Genomic DNA, 25,895 nt, shown 5'->3' with positions numbered 1-25,895 from the left:
GGGCTAGGAATCAGAATTGGATTTTGGGCCTGTTCAAACCATGACAATCACTATGCATATAAGGTCATGACCAGCTCAGCTGGCTTGATTCTCTGCTGCTTTATATTGGCATTTACCAGGAGTGAGCCAACTCCTTAATCCTAATGGGACTGAAAGTGTAAATTCTTGTAAGATCAGCCTAGTCTACCAAATCTTTTCTAGAGCTGTCAAGCAGCATAAAACCAGGAACTGGGTAACAAAAAATCTTCAGAGGTTTTGGGTCAAGTGGAGTTTTTCTTTCTCTTCTCATTCTCTTTCCTTTTTTTAGGGTGTCAAGGGGTTTATTTTGTTTGGATTTAGGTCGTTGCTTTTTGTTGTTGTTTTGGTTGGGTTTTTTCTTTTTTTTTCTCATGAGGGTATTTTAGAATCATCCTGCAACTGTCTGAAAGAGTACGGAGTCAGGAGGGCCAGGATTACTTTCAGATAAGGACCAGAAGGCACTTCCATAGCGACTGTTTATCTTTCGTCTATGCAACTTTTTTTTTAAAAAAACTCATAATTTCAATATGAAACCTTTAGTGGTTTAGCTAGCTTACCAAGAAAAAACAGCACTATTTCACAGCAGTTTTGAGACAGGTCCCAGCTAGAGGATTTATACAAATTGGATAAAGGCTGAACGTTAACTGAACAGTTTTATGAACTCCTAGGATGCTGGGCTGGAAAGTAGGGGGAAAAAAAGGACAGATTCCTGTAAGTTTGAGATAGTTTCAAGATACGCCAATAAATTTTTAGTCACTAGTACCATAAAGCAGTAATGGATTCTTATCATAGACGCAGATTACAAAAATAAATACAAGCTATTTAAACTCTTGAGGCTCTCATCCTAAGTGAGCACAACTGTGCCTTTTGCCTTCAAGTGATCCATCTAATAGACATAGTTTAATTCAAGAAGTAGTATTATTTTTAAATATTCAACACTAACAAATAGAGTGTTAAATTTAAAACATCGGAATACTTGCCTCTTTATTCACTCACTTTTAGAATTCAGTGTGAAGGGTTAAATATGCCTTTTTAAGAGTTATGAAAAAGAAAAAACCCCAAAAGCTCATGCAAAACCATCACATTTTAGCATTTTATAATAAGAAAAATGTGCTGTCTCCTTAAATAAAATGCTCTGGCACAACGGCTCAGTTCTATCATTAATTCAAAGTTACAGTTTCCTAGCACTATTGACTTTTCTTGCCATGTAGCTCCTTTAGCACATAATTGCCTGCAATTAACCTTTTTTAAACAAATGTTAACATCAGATATACGAACATTTAAAGGCAGTATCTGTGTACCCTTTGATTCCTTCAGTTAAAGCACAGAAAATAATCCCACATAGACAAAGCATATGTGTCCCAGCTGCATAATTTTGAGGGCACAGAGTGGGTTCCCCATGCTTTTTCTTCACTGCTAAAAATAAATTTCAAAACAGGTGCCTTTTACCCTGGACTAACACACACACACGCAAGCTACATCCCTGTAGAAAAGAAGTTCAGTGAAGATAAAATGCTGTAGACTGAAGATGGAGCAAAGTCACTAAAGTCAGCTTTGACTTTTGTAAGCATCTACTAGTTGAGAATACAGGAGACAAAACTCTCTAGCATTACTTCAGGATAAATATTAAAATCATAGTTTAACAAAAGAACCCCAACAAACATAAATTAATTCCCCCAAATCCTCATTTGCTAACTGTTAAGGTGCACTTTCAGCTTGTCCTGTTGACTGTCAGTCTTGACAGGAAGTATAAGTGAGGGCTGCCCTCATCAGAAAGGTTTTAAGTCTGTTTAAATCTGTCAAAAGTATACTGTTCTCTGCTGTGAAGATCAAAGTGCCTTTTTAACTCCCAGAGATATGTACAGCACAAATAGATGCCATTTATATATTGCCTTAGAGCAGCATATTCAGATGTCCCAACTAGCTGTACAGAGGTGAGTTCCAGGGGAAAGGAGAAATGTCAGATTGCAAGGTAAATTCAGAGTTAATGTCTATTCAATCTATAAATACCTTCACGGTATTATCTTCAAGGTTACCAAACGTAAGCATCACACCTGAAGCTCAGAAGCCAAACACCAATACCAGTAAAATTAATGAACTTCAAACTGACCATAGAAAAGACTTTTGCTTTGATTCATCTTGAACAGATCCCACTAATGATTCCATAACTTCTTATTATCATCAGGCCTTTAAAAAACATCTCACTCACAGTCCTTAGCTCCTTCACTCTCTCTTCCCAATCAAGACTGTCTTGAAGTCAGTAAGCTTACTTTTTCTGACTCCATGGTTCACATCACTGTTATTTCAACCCCCAAAGCCTCTAAAGCCTCCCTTATCACTATACAATATTTGTATTAGGGTGGCACTGACAAGGATGTGCTAGTACTGTATGAATTCAGAAAGAAACAACAACAAAAAACCCCTCAACAATTGCCCATGCCTTTTTCAAAGACCTTAATAAACCCTAATGTTTATTATGCAATTGCTTACACAGAACATAATTTCCAAACAGGACTTCGCACACTACAATAAATCCAGATGTCGTTTAACAAATTAAAAAAAAAAGGAAAAAAAAGGGGAGGGGGTACAGCAACAGTACTGCAGACCCCAATTTAACAAAGAAAGCAAATATATGCATACATCAAGCCATACACAGATAACCAGAATTCTTTCCACAGACTATTAGCAAATCTGTGTATTACAGTCAGACAGTTCTGTGGTTAAAAGTACTTGGATTATTTGGCAACCTTGAAGAACAACCTCTTTTTTCCTTACTTTTTAAAGAGCTTAGTATTAAAGAGCATATAAATATTATTTCATTTGCAAACCCTATGATTTAAAGAAAAAGATAAAAGTGTGTGAAGATATGAAGGCAGTAATGCATCCATTTATGCTTGCCTGGTATGCAGTGTCACCTTGCAAATAATAAAAAAAATCTGAAATAAATTGGAGAACATATTACCTTCAGCTCAAACTGCTATGCAAAGCACACATCAGGGGGACATCTTCTGCAGTAGACACCAACTCTCTCCAAATATCATTACAAATAACAAGCCGTTTACACCCTGCCTCAAAACCCTATCCCTCAGTGACAAAGATGAGCGTTAATGATAGCTACAACTGTTGCATTTTTCTTTTTAATAGTCAATATTTGAAACTTTTCTCCAGTTACAATCGATACAGTACAAAATAAAGTCATACTCCAAGATTTAAGAACTTTTCACTTGTTTTCCATGGTGCTGAATATCCTCCTGTGTTCAGGTAAGTACACATACTTCATGAAAAACCCAGTGTGCACAGGACAAGCAACTCCCAGAGACTGCTGCTAAGTACCTGTGCATTTGTTTTTATTACTCACAGACTGAAGCGTTGCTTAAAATAAAGGATACATGTCTGCAATGTATGATCTTAGAGCCAATTAAAGCTGAAGCTATTCAGCACAACTCAGCATTGCACAGGCTCAAGCGCTATGTTTTGCTGTTGGATCCTTATCAAAAGGAATTTAGAAAAAGAAAGTCGAGTTGGGAGTTTTCATCCTGCACAGGGCAGCAGGCTCAGGACAGCATATTAACTCAGTAAGAGAACAAGTTCCAGTGCCTCAGCATGAGTCACTCATGAGCACATGATTTTGAAAGGTTGGGAAAGCATAAGAACTCTTCTGGAAGTGCCAGACTCCAGTCTTCTAGGACCTAAGGCCAGAAGAAAGGGGAGAAGATGAGCACTGTAACCTCTGACAAATGAGGGGATCTGACTCACTGAGAAGATAGAGGCTGAAGAGATACCCAAAACTGTTTTTCCTGTTTTCATGTCAAAGTAACAGATGGCAGAATTTGCTCAAAAAATTGAGAAAAATCAGCCTTTACATTAGAGGAAGGGACATTGTTTATTAACATTTTATACTGCATGTTAAGAGTCATTAGGATGGGATATAAAATGTGGTAAACTTAGGTCAAAGCAGTCACAAACTACACAAACTCAGATTTAGAAAATAGTCTCAAAAAGGTGGAACTAGAAGCCATAGCTGGCTCAGGGTTTCTTTATGGAAAGTTGGATTTTTCTGCTCCAAGGTGAGAACAAACTTTTCCAAGACAAGACAATTTCTCTTCTTTCCCAGAAGAGCTAGAAACAGGCAGATTATATTTTTCCACCTAATCAGACAGTTACTAACAATGCCTCTAGTATGGCTTGAAAACTCATTATACGCTTTTAAAAGTCAGTTTTGACTACTAGTATTTAAACTCTAAGTGCCTTTCTGTGAACTTTCACACCACTAAGAACACTTAAAAGTCAAGCACAATCAAACAGTAAGCAGTTATGCGTGAAAGATGTTCACTGGGATTTCCTTGCTTGCCTTAATTTACTTACTCTCTCCTGAGTACCTTAAGTACCTCCTATCGTGAGTTTAGCATCTGTTCACATACTTCCAAAACCAGCAAAGAAGACCTGTGCAGGGTAGGTTGAGTTTGAAGAAGCCCTTTGCTTCTTCAAGTCTTGAAACTGCAGTAAGTAGCTTGCATCAGAAATCCTTTAGTCTTTTCTACATGATGACTTGTGACTGCAATGAGAAGAGATTTATCCCCTTACTGAGCAACCTGTTCCAAGCAGGCAAGGAGAAATCTGTAGATTTTCAAAAGTTTTAATTATGCTTCTCCTGTTTGGGCCTGCATTTTCTTCTCTGATTTCCACCTACATTTTGTAGATTGAATTTTTGTCTCATGGCCAGAAAAGAGACATCTCTGCACTCATCAATAAGGAGGAAGATCAGCCTTAAAAGGTGAATTGCCATACAAAAATTTATTAAAAAACCACCTATGCAGAAGACAAAAAGTCTTAAGGAGGAAACCAGAACATCTGATTACAACACAACTTCTGAAAGGCAAAGTTGATTCCACACAATGTTTCCTATCCTGGACTCTGATTGCCTGTAGAGTAGTCATTGAGCAAACTTCTGACTCTTTTTTTATTTTTGGTGAAGATGTGCTTGAGTACCTTAAATACATTAATATAATTTCTTTAGGTTCTGAGCCCTTACACTGATAAGGTACATAACATTCTGCAGAGAAAGAATGTATTGACGATCCCAAAAACACTTGGACTACAATGAGGGACAGAACATATTACTCAATGTTTTTAGGGAATGTGAGCCCATGAGGCAAGGAATGGAGACAAGACACACAACAGCGGACAGCTGTTTGAAGTCTGTTGTCTCTGTATGGCAGAAATCAGGTAAGTCACTGGGAAGCAGAAGTTTTATTAAACCTTTTGCTGCTGACCTCTTCTGTAGCTTCTCTGGTGCTGACAGAGAACCAGGATATTCCACTGGAGCATTAGCATTTCAAAAGGTACCTGCACCTCTTGCCTAGCACAGCACAGCAGCATTAATTAGAGAGAGAGCAGAAGATAAATGTGCATACAAAATGAGAGCTGGGCTCTATTTGATGCTGAGTAACCCTTACCAAAAAGCATCCTCACTTTCATCAGACAAACTCAAGGAGGTATACTCCCATTTCTACACAATCTAGCTGTACAATGGATGACCCTATTTAATTTTCTGAAACTTGTGATTTAGACAACAATGTATTGTAAAGTTTAATAGAAATTCTTTTAAGGTTCCTACTGATTGAAAAGGTGAAAGGTAGGCCTTGAACTCTGAAGGAACTTGTGGAAAACTATTTAATATACTAATGTCCCTGTCTTCAGTGAGCTGGAGCATCACAGCTGGGTAAGGCTCCTGCAGCTGGCAGAGATCCTACTCACTTTAATCCTTTTTTAACCTTTCTTACAGTGTCACCAACTCTACAAAGTACCAGGGCCATATTTTAGTTAACAAAGTCAGAAGGTATGAATACACACAAACAGTTCTCTCTTTCACAAGTAAGATTAGAAATACTTCAAAGACCATTTTCATGAGCACAGATGCAATTAAAATGCCTCTGATAAAGCTCTAATTAAAGAATAAACCCACCTTTTATAGTTACCTGACATATGGATGAAATTAAGAAACAAAATAAAGCTGCTACTCTCATGTATCAATAAATCTGGCTTCTGATCACAGCCTGATGTACTTAATTGAAATAGTTTTTCTTACAAGGTTTTATTTGTTCTACATTTTTAAGGGATAAAGAATGAGGAACTGACGAAATGTGTTCATCTAATGAAAAATCGGTTCTCTTGACATTTTCTTCTGTAAAACGTTTAAACTGCTATACTAAAGAGGTAAGTTCATATCTATGCTCTGCACCTTAACAGATGCAAAAGAATGGTTGGCTGAAAGGGGCTTGCCAGATCTAAATTTTTATTTCTTTCCACTGTTCATTAGCAAACAAACCTACATGTAATGAAACCTAGTAATGTAAAAAACCTGCTGCAGTTTCACCCTGGCCCCTATATGAGCTGTCTGCTTTCCAAAAGACTCCACAGTACAAGGAAACATGCTATTTTAGCTGTTAACATTTTCCTTTAGGTTAGTTGCAGTCAGGTTCCTCCTCCTGGCAGTCAGCACAGCTTCCAATGCCTCCCAATTGAAAGGCCTTTTCAGAAGTTAGTCATTACCACCATAGGGAAGCTTCCTGCATGTCCCTGGATGGCTTACCTAAAAAGGGGAGAGAGCAATTACATAGCTATGGTATCCACTGTAAAGGTGGGAAATATTCATTAGCGGGAAAAACCCCAAATTTTGCACTGGCCAAAGTACCATGTCAAATCCTGAAGTACTTCTTGTTTCTCAGAGCTTCCTTGACTTCCTGAAAGCAACAGCTGCCACAGAGATACACAGAAGGTATAACCTTTTCCCATCTTCAGCTACTGTCCAAGGCTGGAATAACTTACCAGTAGCTAATCAAGCTAAGATAATTTACAGGAGCTACGGATATAGTTTATATTAATTATTTCACAATTTAGCCCACAGCTGATAAATATTAAAAACATGAAGCAGGCTATCTATCTCCTCTCAGACATTATGCCATACCTGTGTAGTGGCTACCAAGGATACGGTGCACTCATTTGACCAATACAAATTTCACCTGTTGCTTATTAAACTAATCTTACCAAGGAAACACTGATCCTAAGCACAACATACAATGGCTTTCATAATCACAGGAGTGATCACCTAGTTCTAACCCCCATGCCATGGGAAGCAACACCTTCCATTAGATCAGGTTGCTTAAAGTCCCATCCAACCTGGCCTTGAACAAGTCCAGGGATAATAAATACATCAAGGCAGCAAATTTCTACAAGAGGTCAAGATCTGCAAGTAATACTTCCTTCAGATCACATTAGTAGACTGCTACCACTTTGAAGTCTCAACTATATATATCACTAATAAGCACACCAGGAATCTGCATGCATGTGCTAAAATCCTTACTAGGTCCTTCAAATCCAGACACATACAGCCTTGCTTGGCCTATTTAACCAGCATCTCTCCCCTCCAGGGAGAGGGAAGCTCTGTATGAGCTCCATCTGACTAGTACAGCTACATGCAACTCAGCTGGTGAGTCAGAACGCACAAAGAGTTCAATGCAAAACTCAAGCTCAGAAGCAAATTCATGCTTACATTCAGACTTGGTAGATCAGAAGAGGATATAAAATTAAGCTGTTATATTTTACTACATTTAAAATGAGTACATAATCCTTGCTAGGAAAAAAAACAACAACAAAAACCCAAACCACAATAAAAACCAACCCCCCCCCCCAAAACAAAAAAAAAGATGCAAGCATGACCAAGAGAAATGAAAAGGGCACTGTGAAGGGTCTTCAAGGCTACACTGAGAACACTGAAGTGTATATCAATCCGATCTAGCTTTAAAACAGCTCAGAGACTGGTAGTAGATCAGTTGTGATGGCAGCATTTGCCGTGCTGCTGCGCTCGTTTCCGGAACAATGCCAGCTTCATGGTTGAGAGTCTTAACTGTGTTTAAGAAACAAATGTGTACGTCTGTCCATCTCCTCTGCACTACAACCCCCCCCCCCCCCCCCCCTCCCCGATCTATTAGTCAGACTAGGGTGCTACAATGTATTTTCAGTAGAGCAAGTAGGTATGTGCTACTACTGCTTTAAGCTTTCAATACCCAGACTGTAGCTGGGACCCACCTACCAAACTCCTCCTGCCTGTGACTTAAGTTGGCTGTCCTTATTAATGGTCTATCAAAAGCAAGGAAATCATACTGTGGAGGGAAGGTTTGAAGAGAACCTGAGCTAGTCCTCCTGTTTGTACCTGCATCATTTAGTCTACTGCCAATTAGAGCACAAATGATAGCATTTACATAACCACCTACCCGACAGATATCAAATCCAGGCAGGTCAATGTATAGATTCGTGCTTATTTATAAATGGCAATCACAGAAAAAACCTGCACACACGACTGAGGCACTAGAAGCATTACAAAAGTACACATGATATTATAGAGTTCTCTGTTCTCAATCTCTCCCCTCCCCTGTCCTCCTCCTTTCTCTCTTTTTGCCTGTGAGGGATAAAACCACTCTCAGACAAAAACCACTTCATTGTCAATAAATAACACATAGTCCAAAAAAGCCGTCTTGGCCTCTGTACAAGTAATTTTCTATCAGGTAGAGTAGCTGAAAAGAAATTTAATGTAAATTCTGGTGCTGTTGGTGCCCTGCTTATTATTAAAAAAAAAATAAATTAACAATACCCCCATATGAACGTCACAATTTATTATGATTAAAAAACCCTTAACTACTTTTCTACTAAGTTCTATTATTGTCATTATCATTTTGACTTAATCTTTTATTAATTTCAACACACTAATTAACTTTTCTTATAGGATGAGAAACAGATCTTAAGGACACAGATCTGCCCATAAATAATACAAATGCAATGATGAGCTCTTATTAAAAGCTACTCCCATTACATACAGTGATAGTAGTTGCTCCTCAGGGAAGAATTCAGTGGTCTAATACCCCTGCTACCATCTGCACCACGTACACTACAAAGAAGGGAGAGGAGAACTCTGAACGGATGCAGCATTGGAAATGCTTTGGAAAAGACTGGGCACAGACGAGCTGTTAATCAGGCACTCTGAATCAGTGTATAGTGAGGTGCTCCGGGAGTAGCCTGAAAATCACCACAGGTGACATGACATGTAGCCATCATTAGAGATGTCATTCAATAGAAGAGCGAGATTCTGAATGACAGTGTGGCCCATTCCTTCAGTGTAAAATTCACTACTAGATAATTTTTTCAACACATTTTAATACCAGCAGGATATAGGTGGATAAGTTTTTGAAAAATATATAAAGTTAGGAGGTTTAGACCTATCTGTCTGATAATGAGGTAAGAGACCCATATTTTATTGCAATGGCAGAAAAACTGTCACTGAGGTTACTTTTGTAATTGTCCTTGGAGATAAAGTCCTCCTGAAGATTAAGAGAGAACTCTATTTCATTATAAGCAAAGCCATTGCCTAAATCCTAGACTGTTAAATACTAAATTCTGATGCAAAACAAGCCTGCACCAGCCAGTTACAGCTAGACAGCTAGTAACAAACTGGAATTTGGACTTACAAGCAGATAAAAAGGCACCAAGATTTTGGACCATTCCCACCTTTAAAATTAGCTCCATGCACTCTAGGAGGTGCAGCACACCCACTCTCTCAAAGTAGCGATCAACCTCAGGTGCAGTTCACACTGCAACAGTTTTTAGAGATCCCAAAAGTGTTTCAGGCAATGTGGCTCCCTAACTCCATAAAACACCACCTCTTTTGCCATGACAGAGAGGGAGGTGGTGAACACAAACTCCCCTCTCAGAGCCATCGGGTCACAGCCAGGTCCAAGGCCTGAGAAGGGGAGGCTGCAGCATTTCCAGAGGCCAGGCTGTGGAATCAAAGGGCAATTTCTTTTCAGTTGTACTCCTGGCTGATGTTGGTACATGGAAGAGATCATGTTAAGTAGAAGAATTCTCAACTTTTATAGAATTTCACAAAATGCAGGTTCCTAGATTCATGCCTGTGCTTTGTCTACCCCAAGAATGAGTAGATATGAACAGTGTTTCCCATTTCTTTCTTTTACATTATGGGGAAAATAGTTTACAAACGCAGCTTTCAGATGAGGAAAAAAAATAATTAAAATTGCTTTTAAAACACAGAAGTAAGGAATTAAAGCTACAACCTGCTAGTATAACCCATGCTTTTGGCCTCTAGATTCCTATAATATGTTTACAGATTAAAACAATTCTCTCTTCAGAGATAATGGAGGGGAGCAACCTAGGGTATGAATGTCTAAATCAGCTAATTTACAAAGAAGGTTGGGGAAAAGAATAAAGAAAAATCTACATTGGATTGACAATTTGCCTGCGGTCCTGAGCCAAGATCCTGCCAAATACACTTGAACAGGCTGAAATATTAAACCCCAGAAGCACAAGAACTGAAAGGGAAATTTTGATGAGCTCTTAAACAGGGTCATGAACATGATTGTATTTCTGCTGCTGCTACTAAAAGAAGTCAAAACTTGCCACGACTTTTCCAGTGTGAATGTGGCAAAGAAAGCACTTTCGCTTCTAAATAAAAATGTGATCCTGCAGAATGGGGAAGGCATCACCCTCCTGATGAAAGCCCTTTGCAGCATATTGGGAATGCTATTAGAGTTTTTGAAATGACTCCTGAGGTGTATTATGATCACATATATGCATAACAGTACTGACCACTTAATCCCTGTTCTGTCATAGGCAAGTTGGAGAATAAAAATTACACTGACACCCAAGGGTATTTTATGATAGAATATGAAATAAAACAATAAATTTGCAGATGATTTTGGCTTTGCCTCATGCTACTGCATTATACACCAAATATTACTAGCCTCTCATTCATTACTATTTAATTACAACAGAATACCTTTCTTTCAGACTTAATTAACCTCTGAAAGGAGTTTGTGACCTTGGGACCCTTCTGCGCACTTGCAACGTGCTGTTAGAATATTGCTCTGCCTGGAAACACTTCCTTTAATGCTGAGATTTAATGAAGTGCACAGGTTTTTACAGGGAACACACAAAATACGAGAACCCTGCATGTGGTCACTTAATGAACAAAAGCAAGAGCATATCAATTAGAATCATAAATCAATACTAAATTAACATTAAAAGATGTCACAAGAGTTTCCCTAGAGGAGAGGCTCATTACAGTAAACATGATCATGAATGCTCTCCCCTATTACTTTCACTGTGGGGCAGAGAAGTGGGAGTAAGCAAATGAGGAGAGATTTGTCCATTAAATTCCTATTTGTTTAAGCCAGCGGAAGTTTAAGTATCCCGCCAAGCCAAATGACAGTGTAGCACAGTTCCAGCTCCTGTCTTTGTCAGAAATTGCTGTTCACTCTGAAACACTTTGATTCTGAAAGGAAATCGGAGAGCAGTAACCTTTTCACAAGATGAGAGGCAGAACCACAGCTCATGCAGTCACTTTCATTGCTTTGTTGCAAAGCTTCGAACGATGGATCAATGTTGGCCCCTTGATGCCAATCAGAGCAGACTGGTGCTTGCAGAGTGGGTGCTGGTTCAGTAACTCACTTGCTAGCAATGTTAACTCTTCAAAATGGATTCTTCACCATCTTGAGAATTCCCTCTGAGAGCTGAAAACCCCATCAATCTCCTCACATGATTCTCTCCTGTACAAACCATCTCAAAATCACCTTATGCACAGCTTTCTTTCTTCCCGCAATTGAAAGCATAAGAAAGCAGAGATATTGACATCCACATCTGTCACTTCCTTAATTACAAATATTTGTTGTCAAACCTCAGAGATGATGGTTTAGCAAAAAAAAAAAAAAAAAAAAAAAAAGCACTGAATTCTTTACTGACTCTTTTTCAGGTGTGTTTTTGGGACAGTCTGTCTTTCACCACTCAAAAACTTTCATGTGCAAGATTCCAATCTGATCTGTCACCACTATTTAACATGCCTGCTGCAGCTTATAGAATTAGAAAACATCAATCCTCCCACAGGTACTGCTGGAACTGGCAGAGGAAAAGAACATTTTTTTCTTTACTACCATAAAGCCTTAAGGCGACTGAAGGCCCACACTAAGACCCTAAACCATCTTGTCCGGGAGCTGCTTTATGCTGATGACGCTGCCCTTGTTGCCCACACAGAAGCAGCTCTGCAGCGTTTAACATCCTGCTTTGCAGATGCTGCTGAGCTCTTTGGGCTGGAAGTCAGCTTAAAGAAGACAGAAGTTCTCCATCAACCTGCACCTCAGGAAGTCCTCCATCATCCCCACATCACCATCGGCCAGTCAGAACTCAAATCAGTCCAACAGTTTAATTACTTAGGCAGCCTCATCTCCTCAGATGGTAAGATCGACGGGGAGATAGACAATAGGTTAGCAAAGGCATATAGTGCCTTTGGAAAGCTCCATAAAAGAGTCTGGCGTAATAAACACCTGAAGAAAAGTACCAAGATCAGTGTTTACAGAGCCATAGTGCTGTCTACTCTTTTATATGGTTCTGAATCATGGGTCATCTACCGCCACCACCTGCGTCTCCTAGAACGCTTCCATCAATGCTGCCTCCGTACAATCCTAAACATCCACTGGTCAGACTACGTGACCAATACATCTGTTCTTGAACAGGCAGCAATCACAAGTATTGAGGCCATGCTACTGAGAACGCAGCTGCGATGGGCAGGGCACGTCTCCAGGATGAAGGACCACCGCCTCCCTAAGATCCTGCTCTATGGTGAACTTGCCACTGGCTGCCGCAAGAGAGGAGCTCCGAAGAAAAGATACAAGGACTCCCTGAAGCAACAACTCAGCCTCGGGCATATTGATCACCATAACTGGTCTACTCTGGCCTCTAATCGGGAGGCCTGGAGACAGACCATTTATAACGCTGCTGATGCTTTTGAGAAAGCACGCAGGATCACTCTTGAGGAGAAAAGACAATGCAGAAAGAATCGAGCCTTGCAGAATATACCATCTAAGGAGTCTTTCTGCTGTGTCTTCTGCAACCGGTCATGTCTATCTCGTATTGGCCTTTTTAGCCACCAACGCGCTTGCAAGAAACGTGGGTAGAGTCCTTCCCAAATCTTCGTTCGCGAAGCCTAGCCATGAGTATGAGAGTGACCATAAAGCCTTCCTTTCTTTCTTTCTTTCTTTCTTGACACAGAATAACAGTTGCTCCACTGGAGTTATTAGCTAGGTTTATTCAAGAGAGTTTTTTCCTTTTCAGCTTTAGTATCAAAAACAGTTTCATTCCCTTCCCACCTTTTCCTTCCCTCAAATTTTTCCCTTTTTTAGATTATGTCCATGCCTAACCTGTTTAGATCCTCCAAAGACCAAGGCAAAGACCCTGCTGACAAAGAAACAGAGATATTCAGAGTTCTGTTGCATCAGCGTGTAAAGACTCTACGATTCCAAGCCCTTTCCAGAGTGACTTCACTACTGCACAGAGGGGATGACAACGAAAGGCACTGCTCTCTGCCCACAGCTGGATGCCCAGCACTCTGAACAAGGTCACTGGACTTGTAACACACACCAATTGCAGAAACAATCAATCAATCAATCAATCAATTAACTGCTCTACTACCCACTCACGTGCTTAAAAAAACCACCGAGGAACAAAAGGCAATCTAAAAATCCTACTAGCCTCATAATAAATATTTTGAGCTACATCAGTCTCTCTTTTATGCTGAAGAAAAAGGGGAAGTACAAAGGCGCTGCCATTGCTATCCCCTGTGTCTGTTTCATACACCAAGCGCTCTAAAAATATACCTTTCCTAACCCACTGATCCTTATCAATTTTCTTTACTGGCATCCTATTAGGTCTCACCACACTAATGAGTTAATCCAGTCTCAAGCTGCAAATCCCTAATATTGCTTTCACCTAGACAATCACTCTTACTTATGCACAACACTTATAATGAATAAATGAAAGGGAACAGTTACATGATTATTTATTGCTTCTATTATTTTTTTTTATATATGCCAGACACCTTTTACGTGGAGATCATAGCACTCAAAAACACACTGAAGAAAATAGAGCAAACTGCAAACACATGTACTCTGTCTGATGCAAAACATCTTATCTACATATTCAGTCGTGACGTGAGTACCTTCAATTGCCCACTCAGCTTAATTTCAAAAGAAAGAAACTTGTTGCAGCTGGAGTTTCTTAACCACCAGGGAAAGCCAGAGAATTTAAGAGTCAAGCAGTTTGTGTAGGTGGGATATCCCTCAAGAGCCAGTAGTCCAAAAATAATTTATTGCTACAAGATGAATTTCATGCCTGGTGTTACCGCTACTATTCTAAATATTTTGATCACTGTGTAGGCGCTGCAAAGTTATTCCAAATACAATAAGCAGAAGTAATTTCCAACTGTTGCCAATGCTCAAATCAGAGTGACAGATGCCCAAACAATACTTACACAGCTAAAATGTTTCTTGTTTGTTTGGGGATTTTTTTGAAAGCACAAGGGATAAAAATGCATTATGTCCCAGTCTCTGGAAGACCTGGTTACTGACAAAGTAGCAGTAAGAATCTTGTTCTTGCTCCATCCATTTCACAGGCTGTTGAAACAATATCAGGTTGCTGAAAACATGAGATCCAGTTGTGGCAGTTTCCCTGTTTGCAAACACAGTGCAAGAATTCAGGGCAATGCATGGGGAGGATGTAATTGCTTAGACATCTAGAGCTTAATATCATCCCGACTAAGTCAACAGAACATCCTGAATTTGTACAAAAGGTGATCTGGGTCCCTATTCAGCAAGCACAGGCCCCACACATTTCCATGTTGTGACAATAAAAAAAAATCCCTAAGTAACACTAAAAAGAAAATGAAAACAAAACGTAGCTTTTAGCTTGTGTTAAAAGCTCTGAGAAGCTTCCATGGAATCTCAGTTCCCCTCATTCACCACGTGTATTTCAAAATCCTGAAGAAAATCACAACCTAATTTCTAGCAGGATCTCCATGTTGTATGCCCAGAGAGTGACAGAGATAGTGACAGAGACAGTCACTGGTCAGTTTTGGTTTGTTTTTTCTCTCTCTAGAATGAAACATAAATTTCAACCATGTTCAGCTGTATTCATTCTCAAGTATTATTTGTTTGACCCTTCTTAATTTGTAGTCAGTTTAATATCCATTGCTATTCAGAGGAATAAACAAGGACACTGCTCCACAGCCAATAAAACCTGTGAGCTTCTTACTTGAATGCTTCTCTTCCTCAGCGCATTTCAGTACTTTCTTTATGCATATGCCCCTATTTGACCCAAAAAGAACTATTGCAGGACAGATGTATGTTTATTCTGAATGTGTTCATGATCAGATTATCTCACAACATACAGGTATTTTGGTGGTATTCCAAAGCTGTCATCTAGCCCTTTATCTACTGCTCTCTTCTCTCATCTCTCTGAAGTTCACTCTTCTAGTCATATCCTTGCAGTGCTAATCTGTTCTTGAGGTGCTGATATGTACACAAGTGGTTACAAAAAGATAAGCAAAATGGAAATTATTTGCAAGTAAAGGCATTGCCCACAGCATACAGAACATACGCACTGTGGTATCAGAAACTATCTTACTCCTTTAGGGCATGTTTCAGCCAAAACGCTCCCTATTTCATAGTTGAGTTAATGAGCCAGAGCTGAATGATGTGCTGATACTGATCCAGGGTTCTGCAGAGACACCAAAACAAGTTTGCAAATAGACTCTAGACTTGCTTGTATGGAATGTCCCACACAGGTAAAGCATTATCATGAGACAACCCCAGTGGACATTTATGCATTTCCATTTATTTTAAGATGTTCTGTAATCTTGGGTCCAATCTACCTGCCATATGATCAGACATCATTCTGCTCAATTATTTGGCATCAACAGGCAAGATATTCCCACACAGCTTGTATCATTTCCAACTGCCTTTTGACTGTCTTTTAATATTAATGCCTGATGTATTTTCATTTCTTATCCAAAACAGATCTTTCTTCCCTTGCTCTAAAAATCAGAATTCTCTACATTTCTCTACAATTGACATTCACTACGGTTTTCAGATATATTGACTAAAATTTTTTTTAAAAAGTCTGCATGCAAGACAGAGGCAGCAAATTATTTCTCTCTCTCTTTTTTTTTTTTTAATATAACTAAGACTTTACAAGACTTTTTCTCTCCAATTTTGCAAAAATAAAGCTCAAAAATTAAGGCAGGTAGTACGGTGGTTGCAGAGGAGTGTGCACGCCCAGGAGTGTGATTTTAGTATGAACTATGAGTTGAAGGAAAAGATTTGAATTTCTATGAACATAAATGTATCCAAGAGCAGCTTTGGAGGTACCACCGTACACATTATCTACATGCTTGAGCAAATTATTTCTGTTAGCAGGACAAAACTTGTTCTATGATGTCTCAGAGCTCTAAATTTTTAACCAGGATAACCCTCGTGTCTTAAATTATGGAATTTGTAGAGCTGCCTGGCAACCTTACCTAGTCCAACTTTCAATCAACCAATGATTAATTGATGCTTAGCCCTTCATATAGATGGCTTTGCAACTGGTTCTGCAAAAAAAAAAAAAATTGTTCTATGGTTTGTCCTTGTCAAGAGACAAACATCTCTTGACCCTAAACAGTGAATTTATTAAATATTCTCATTTATCAACTGTAATAAGCAGCCTTGGTCATAGTCTGAGAACACAGTTCCTTGTTCTTGATAGTATTTTCTGTGAAAACAACAGTAGCACAAAACATTTTTAAATGAAAAGCTGAAAGAGTCCATTTGTAAAATGGAAACACCCTTGGAATACAATTACATTTAAAAACAAATCTTAGTAGAACAACTAGGAAAAATAGTTTAAAGATGAATGGATTTGTATTCTAAAGTTTTACTTCTCATTATATTCTACAATGCATAAAGTCCCCCCATTTGGAAGCTTCTGGCTTCACTAACACTAAGTTTTAACAGATTTGAAGTATACAATCATCTGTTCTCAAAATAATGATGCCCATTTGAATGCAAATTGTTAAAAGTCAGAACTTCTGCCTTTCACATATTCATAAAAAGAGAGCAGAGTCTACTGAAGAAAGAGAATAGGAAAGAAAACCAAGCAATAAACACCCAGAATATGTTTATGCTCCAACAATCACTAATAAGTTTACTGAAAGAGCATTTTAGAGACAGCAAAAACTAATCTGAATAATTTATCTGTGGGTATTTTTTGTGTTCAATCCCATTAATTATGTAATATTCTGTGACTTGAAGTCACCTGTAAGGGACTATACCTGCTCTTCTCTGGAATTTTCCGGGCTACAAAAAAAAGACAACCAAAAATGAAAAGGTGAACAGATGCTATAGCACTAGTAATCCCTCCCTAAATCCCTGAAGTGCATCAGTGCAGATTAGTCAACTTCAATGTCATTTATTAACATACATTCATTTACAGGTATTGATAGCACATGGATTTCTGTGCTCCCTGATTGAACACTGCTCTTGGCATTCTTCTCAGTCTTAACAGAGCTTCTTTCAAACCTAAGATCATTCTTGCCATGTCCAATAAAGATGTTGTATTTTAAATTTTAAAAGACAAGTACTATAGCAGCCTGGTTTGAGGCTTGTAAGAACTTTCTAGTTTTGCTTTGTTTCAAGCACAGGAAAACTCCCACTACCCAGCCTGCCCCAAACACCTGTAAAAAGCATTGCTCCATAAAAGCAAGCATTGACTGCTTAATCCTGAATTTCTATTGATATTCAGGGATGCAAATGAAACAAAGGCATTTCACCGTAACACTACACACAGAGCCAGCTTTTCCTGGTTCTGAAGAAGTATTCCTTAGGCACAACAAACCAAACCACTGTAAAGTGCTGAGTGCTCTTTGGCCAGCTCAGGAGTGCTTTCCAAGCTGCTTGCTCCAGATGTGACTCAATGCAGGGATATTTTATCACTGCAAAGTCCTAACTTCTAGCACTGGGGCAGCCATAAATGATTTTTACCATGTCATAAAGTTCAGAAATCACCCAGATGGCAATGACATTCCTCTGCTTACAGTACACTAGGGGCACAAATACAGCTATTTGAAGAAGAAGCTGAAGTAGTACAAACTCTCTCATTGAAAGACTTGGGATTAATTGAAAGTGTCCCTATATTTTCCTTTCCTCAGCCCCTTTATTCCCTGTTTTTTTCTAGAACTTTTTTCTGGATAAATCGTGACCCTTTGTTTTCCTGTCTGGCAATTTAAACTTGGCTTACTGTGCTCTTACTAGGATAGTGCAGGTTTATGGGCAAAGTACCTCACTGGCAGCCAACACCTGGTTTGTAAAGTTGAACTGTCCATCTGTTTTGTATTTGCTCATCACTCCATCTCCCCAGACTTTTGTCCTGGTCCTTCCCCTCTAGTCCTTAACAAGACTAGAATAATTCCAGAAAAGCAGTGTCTCACATTTAATGTTTGTTGATGTGGCTGGAACAACAGGGTTCTAATGCCATCTTTGAATGTCTTGAAGTATCCAAAAAGAGACAAAAAAATCAGTGGATTTATGCCAAAGTGTGCAGATTCCTGGAGTGCTCATGGAGAAAAAGTCTGCTTCCACCTACTATTCCTTATTAAATACTGATCTCATGAGGAATGATACCTGGCTCTTTGATAGGCTCATCTTTTAACAAAGAAATATCAGAAATTCTGATTAGATAACGTGAATGACGACAGCATTTTAACCCTTCTTAAGAACTACTTGCCTGCATCTTAAAGATGACTAACTGAGAATCTGAGATGATTTCATAACTCACTAGATGACTTTGAGCAAACTGGAAACAAAATAAGGGCCTGGCTGTTTTCTAAAGATTTAAACATGAGTCTCAAGTCAGGTATTACCTGAAGCAGGAAGCTGTGGATAGGGATGTTTTTTCTGAACACTCCTGCATAATTTATTAGGATAAACTCAAGATCCTAATTTTGATCTTTAAACGCTGCTACAGTTTTCAGGTCAGGCAAAGATGTCTGATATATAAGATCTTCTTAAGCCATTTGACAAATAAAGCACTGCTTGAGCTTTCAACTTTCCTGGCTTTTGGACTGTAATCCCTCAATTCAAAGAATCCTTCATCACTAAGGAGCAAGGGTGCTAGCTTTGACCTCACAGTTTCAGAAGCTAAATATTTTTTCAAACATTACTGAAACATATCCTTATATCAACACGAATAAAGCACAAACTTCACATGTATAACTATCTCACATCCTCACATACAATGAATAGATTTTAAAGACAAGAAAAGACCATTGTACTCTTCTAATAGAACTCTGTACTCAGAAAATCTCATTCAATGTTTTCCGCATCAGTGCCCTAAATTTTGCCTGAATATAAGATAGCTTAAAAACAATACCCAGTTTAATCTGAAGAGTTCAAGCAAAGAATTCCTCTCAACTCCACATTAAGCTACATCAATGGCTAATTACCTTCATAAGTACCCTATTTCTAATCCAATATGGAACACAGTGAAGTATATATGAATTTCTCACTCTAATAATCCTCTTAGGGACCCATTTTTCCATGAGTAGAAGGTTATTCAGGAAACAAGACAGAAGATCTCATTTTACAGATAGGTTTTGCTAGCTGATGCCAGGCTGGTTTTTTTTCAGGTTTGGTTTTTTTTTTATTATCTTGACATTGGAGACACTTGTTCTCAGATAAGGCAAATCCAGTGCAAAATATAAATAGCCAAATGAAGTAGCCAATGCACTACTAACCCTGACTAATTGCTAAAATGCACTCATGAAGCCATCCAAGTATACAGACAAACTCCACTATGAGTTATTTTTCCATCTTTCACGTAAGCTACTGTATGACTACTTTTTCCTCATGGAAGTTACAAAGGTACACTAGCTTAGTCTTCCTATGCAAAGGTTAAATTTATTGCTTAATTTTCAAACTTTCAGGCAAAATAAAGCCATGGGAAATGCATGTAACATGGGGGGGAAACATGATGAGTTAGATCTTTGTGCAGTTGCAGAACTACTAGCTTGTTGGGATCATGGAAACAAATGGACTAGGTGTTGCAATGAAGGGATGCATGCTCTTCAGGAAGGCCAGGATGGGAAGGTGAGAAAGAAGAGTTGCCCTTTATGTGAGAGGGCAGCTGGAGTAAATGGATCTCTGCTTGGGGATGGATGAAGTCAGGCAATCTAAAGCCTAAGTGAAATTGCATCTGGCCAGGAATGTCAAAGATATAAATTGCTTGTAAAAAGATTTTTTTGAGGTCTGTAATTGAAATTTAGAAGCTGGAAATGTTTACAACAACTGGAAATGCTTACAAAATTTGTTCCTAATGTTCAAACACACGGGTAGAGCTTCTTGAAGCTGCCTCCATTCACATCCAGTTCAGAGAAGAATTATATAGTAGCAGCTGTATTTGCATGCAACACCTGAGTTCACCTCCTGTATATTTAATATGTAGAAAACGCTACCATTTTCCATTTTCATTGCTGCTCTTATGTTTTATGGAGTTCACAGAAAAAAAACAGGAAGGGTAGTGAAAGCGATGTTCTCAGTGGCTGTAGGCAAATCAACTTGTGTCATATAGTAAGTCTGAAATACTGAAATACTAAACAGAACACCAGAAAGACAGTATTTGTCATGATAGTATTATCCTTCCTCTTACAGAGCTCACTGCCCCCCTCTTCAACCTGACGATCTTAACACCGCAAAATCTAAGTAGAGGATGGATGTGACATCTCTCTGGAAAACAGCATCCAAGACACAAGTATTAATGATTGCTTTTAAAGGTGCCAATACAATGATAGCTTTCAATGCATTTTCATCTTCATATACCCCAAAGCCAGTGACATCCAGGTACATCGATGCTTTAAGATTTAACCAGAAAGTGTTGAGAAAGAAGTTGCTGTAGTGTGGTACAGATAAGCCTAACTCTGAAGCAGATAACAGTGTTTCATAGTGCTTCAAGAAAATAAACAATAGGATAGGCCAGGCAGACACAATAAGGCAGAGCAAAAAAACCATAAATATTAGTAACTCACCTTTAACTCTGATTAGCTGGAAATGTTCAGCAACTAAGAACAATTTTGCAATAATCTTTATTTCTAAGTTGGAACTGGTGTTAACAAAAAAACCTCTGTAGTTTAAGGAAAAAAACCTTCCTGGGCTGTAGAGTCAGAGAGAGAACAGCAACAGGATTCTCTCCTTTTTCAGTCTTGCCTTTCTCCTGACCCCAACACTGACAGCTCCCAAGGATGAGCCTCTCTAAGGGAAAGTTACCCTGCCCTTTTGGTTACTCTTCCTATCCCTCCTGCTCTACAAGGCATTTGTTTTAACATGGTTTCTCCTTGTTAGTACTAACAAAAACGACAATTTTCTTGGATTGGTTTGTTTTTAAACAAAAATAATTGCAATTCAGATTTGTTAAGCTAGTTTTTACAGAAATGTATGGGAAAACCAACCAAATGTCATAAAAATGACACCACAAACACAGATGAAGACATAAAACATCTTATGTATGTTAATCTCATTACCCAAAGCCTCATTGCTTAAGTCAGCCTGTGCAGTGCTATAGAAAGGAAGGTGAGAACTTCCTTTGCTTGATGGGAATAGATGAACCACTTGAGCACAGAAGCAAGTTAAAACATCAGTGGAAAAAACAGAAAACAGATGGAGGCGGGGGGAGTGGTCTTGAATCACCCTTTCCTGCTTTTCATTCAACAGCATAGGCCAACTTAATGCAAAGCAAGTTAAAGTATTATTCACACTGAGTAAGCCTCCTGTAAAGCATCTTGTCTGGCTTCAGCCACAGCATTTTTAGAACTAACTGAAGAGAGTCCAGTAAGAGCAATAAGAAAAGATGACCAACAGAAAGACCAAACAAGCTGGGCACATTTTAGCCCAAAGCAGAGTAAGCTGGATGCAGGGTGGGGCGGCAGATACAGCTCTCACTTGAATATTTTTAAGAACCAGATAACTCAGTTATGTATCAGGAATGGAACAGATAGCTTTGTCTTCACCTTAAAGTGGAGGGAAAGTAGGATGGATCTCTTGAAGTAATTTCTAGCTCTGTATTTTCCTAGGATTTGGAAGTGGACCCTTCAAAATAGCAACAACTGTTTCACTGCCAATCGAACCCAACCCCTAGGGTTGGTTGTTGCTTCCCTGGGCCTGGAAAAGACACATCACCAAAAAATTCCCCACCCTGGTATGGCCCACTGATTATTACCTGCTACTGGCTTTTCCAGTGGATACCAATGAAATCCTGACAAGAAGGCTGTGTAAATGTAAGAGGGACCTCAAGGTGTTGGGAGAATTAGTCAAGGGATCTGCAGCACCAGCTGTGTTCTTTTTTGTCCTGCCCGTTGCAGGGAATGTTGGTGTAAGAAACAGGAAAATTATGCAGATGAACATCTGGGTTCAAGACTGGTGTTAGCAGCGGTATTTTGGGTTTTTTGATGATGCGTCAGTTTATACGACACTGAGCCTGCAGGCAACAAACAGGGGCCACCTGTCTCAAAGGGGTAAAAGGATCTTACCTCAGGGCTTGTTGAGAGAGCTTTAAACTAGATTTGAAGAGGGATGGAGACATAGCCAGGCTTGACAGAGATAAGGTATGACAGAGATAAGCGACCGTCCAAGTACCAAAAGGAGGCTTCAGAGGGAATACTTCCATCAAGCACAAGCATCCAAAGACATAACCACAAGACAGGACTATGGGACATCCCTTTGCACTCCTACTGGGCTATTGACACAATCAAATACCTCTATAAATGCTTCAACACCAACACATGCAGTTTAGGGAACCGATTCTGTGATTCTGTAATATGAACTTATCTCCAAAGGAAGACACTTGCGCAACAGTCCCATATTGCAAGCTGTTATTTTCCCATAATGTTATCATCTATTCCCATTCTTTTAAAGGGTTCTTCACATACTTTAGTGTCACTGAGAATCAAGCTGAAAATATCAATCAAATTCTTTATTTATATCTCTTGGATATAATAATCTCTCTAAAATTTAAGGACTGCAGCTTTTTAGGGTTTGATACAACACAATTAGATATCAGGGCTTCAAATAAAGTAGAGTTTTAAACAGAAGGTTAAGACAGCATTAAAAAATGATTAGCATGTCAGTAGAGTCTGAGCAGACAGCTCTAATGATACCGGACAGGGAGTTTAAAGGAAAATACTTCAGAGAAGTAAAGGGATATTCTTTCTAGCAAAATGATTTCCTTAAAGAAAAAAAGTCCAAATTATGCAGATCTTTTTTTTTTGTATCAAAAGAAGCAGTTTGAAAGTAAAATACACCTACCCAAAGCAATTAAGATGAGAACAAAGAGGAAAAGAATACTCCAAGGGCCAAGTACGTAAGACTGAAAGAACTATTCAGTCAAGGTATAATCATCCATTTTCCCCTGAATTATATTTATTTAATACAAACATAAAGGTGTGCAGAAGAGATGAATGGGTTACAGGAGAAGGTAAAGTGAAAGCTCTAAAATGTTGTTCTTTGGAGAGCATCACCATTATCAAAGACAAATGTTTGCTGCAAGTCAATCTTGAATTCAAAGTCACCTGTTGAGTTGTGCACGGCTCTGTGAGAAACAGAAGGCTACAGAAGGAATATTCTATGACAGTAGTGCTTGCCAGGCTCCAGTCTCTGTTTTAGCAGTTGTAGAACTTCAGCCAGACCTTTCACAGGTGACAAAGAAAGAAATTTTTAGATAATTTTTACTTTTAGACTGGAGTCTTCCTCTCCAACTCTGGGCTTTACTCTGAAGGAGAGGAGGAAACCAAGCTTCCCCTGGTCTCGATCATACACTTACCATGACATGAAAAGCAAACCCCATGTCAGATTTTGCTATATGAACAAAATTGTTCATAAATTTGTAAGTTCTACCAAATGCCTGTCTCATTCTATCAATTTATTTGCTTTTATGAAACTACTTATTTATGAATTCTTGCTCAAAACAACTGAAAATCTTAAAAACAAGCAAAAATGATCCTTAGTAAGTTAAGTCTACACAGCATTACATGGTTCCACTACAAAAATAAGAAAGCACTTGAATGCAGTATTTAGCATCACAACCCCAGTTTAACAACTCTGGGGCACAAACTGGGATATTTTACAATTTTAAATGCCATTGCAGAAAAACAGAACATATTCTTTCAGTCATATTTCCTCACCTAGGATATACATTTATAGATAACCTCTGCACTTTCCTTTGGTCACTTATCATGCCCTGATGCTAATTGAGAAATAATTCAAAAAGAAGACTTCCTATTTTATTACCCATCTCACTTCACAATGTAAGCAGATTTCCTCTAAGGCCTCACAGGAAAAATGAAGAGGATACACTCTGTTTCAGCTCATCATGACAGGCATAAGATGTTCCTCTAGGCAACCCTTGCTAGGGGCACAGCAATTTTTTTCAGAGGCCTGACTCTGATGGATGCATAAAATAGGACAGACTGAGAGCAGATCTTTTAAGAGAAAAAAAGATCAGTGGGCTTCAGGGAAAATGGTATTTCAGGCTACCTGTGTTTTTAAAAATTGTAGTTGGGAATAAAAATTAATGTGGAGAAAATATTATACTATCTGCCACAGTTCATTAAAGTACCATGCACGGAGCAGGCAGGTACTTCAGTAACTGAACAGATCCTGTTCCTCCGTATTTTACTTTCATTGAGAAGATGACTTCAATGACTTCTACTGTATTGCTAACATACTTTTCCTGGCTCCCTTCTGTGATGTGGTAGAGACGATTGGCACCTCCATCAGCACAAGCTCTCAGGGCAGCTGCAAGCAAAGAAAGAGAACATCAATGCATTTGCATTATAAAGAAAACCCCCACAACCACTTACTTCATTATTGACAATGATGTACAAACTCAATTGTTCGGCATGGGGAATAAACTTGAGATCTCATATGGCTTCTAGCTTCCTATACATGACTGCTTCCCCTGTTTCTCTAAATAGGAATTTGAACTGTTTTTATCAGACTAGTCCCAGTCTTCATCTGCCTGTGCCACTGTACTTGCAAACAGCTTATTTCTATCCATCCTAACCTACTGCCCAGCCAGCTTAGACTAAGTGAGGGGCTAGTATTCAAAACCTGAAAGGGCCCATCCTCCATCTATGGGCATGTATTTGTCACGAAGTGGGAACTTGCACTGGAAACCTAACTACCTCCTCATCCAGGCAGAAGGTTCACAATGGTGGCTCTATAACAACTTGCATAACAACTGGGGGGAAAAAACTCACATAACCAAGAGTTCATCATGACAATACCTATTTTCTCTTTTTTTCCCCTCCTATGACACAAAAATGGTAACTATTACAGTTTCTATACTGTTCCACAGACTGTTTGAATCATCTGATATAAAGTAGGTGGGTTAGGTCTTGGCTTTAATATCTTGAACTATCCTGATACAAAATCACAATAATTTTCAGTGCTTCCACCTAATTCGGGGACCTCAAAGGGCATGTGCCACTAATTCCAGTTGATTTAAACAAGCACAGACATGCTGTTCTCCTGTGATCCCTTTGTTTATATAGACTTAAGACAGAGAAAAGAGACAAGTCTAACACTATTATTACAAAATCAAACATAAATTGGTATATTTTATTCATAAGCATCCCCATTAATCATAATTTAACTAACACACAGCTCTTTTGTGAGATTTTTAAAACCTGATAAGCTATTAAGGATTGAAAATGACCATCTTGTCTTAGCAGTCTTTATCAGTTTTGCTCTGAGATGCACAAGTCAGATAACCGCAGCACACAAGATAAAAGGAGCTGTCACTTCCACAGTAGAGCAGAGCATTCCTTCCAGGCAAAGAGAGACTGACTGCTAGTTCTGAGAGGGCTGAAAGTCACAGGGCCAGGGGCTGGAGGAGAGAAAAGGGAAAAAGAGGAGAGACAAAGAAAACAGCCTGCCAAAGTTTTGGGGGAAAAGGTACAA

The 25,895-nt window shown here is 38.9% G+C and overlaps 1 protein-coding gene across 5 annotated transcripts in view; it reads right to left on the bottom strand.

Annotated features, from left to right (window-relative positions):
- The window catches only part of TPK1 (thiamin pyrophosphokinase 1), a 311,065-nt gene that overhangs the window by 170,134 nt on the left and 115,036 nt on the right, over positions 1-25,895 (bottom strand). For all 5 annotated transcript variants that reach the window (XM_027675796.1, XM_027675794.1, XM_027675793.1 and 2 more), the window contains one exon: positions 24,659-24,728. In XM_027675796.1, the coding sequence (XP_027531597.1) occupies positions 24,659-24,728 (70 nt within the window). The remainder of the gene's footprint in view (positions 1-24,658; positions 24,729-25,895) is intronic.

This window comes from Neopelma chrysocephalum, unplaced genomic scaffold (genome assembly GCF_003984885.1).
Source record: "Neopelma chrysocephalum unplaced genomic scaffold, ASM398488v2 Primary Assembly neopelma1_26, whole genome shotgun sequence".
Classification (NCBI taxonomy): domain Eukaryota; kingdom Metazoa; phylum Chordata; class Aves; order Passeriformes; family Pipridae; genus Neopelma; species Neopelma chrysocephalum.
The sequence above is the reverse complement of the archived record's forward strand: the minus strand, read 5'-3'. Positions and strand labels throughout refer to the sequence as shown.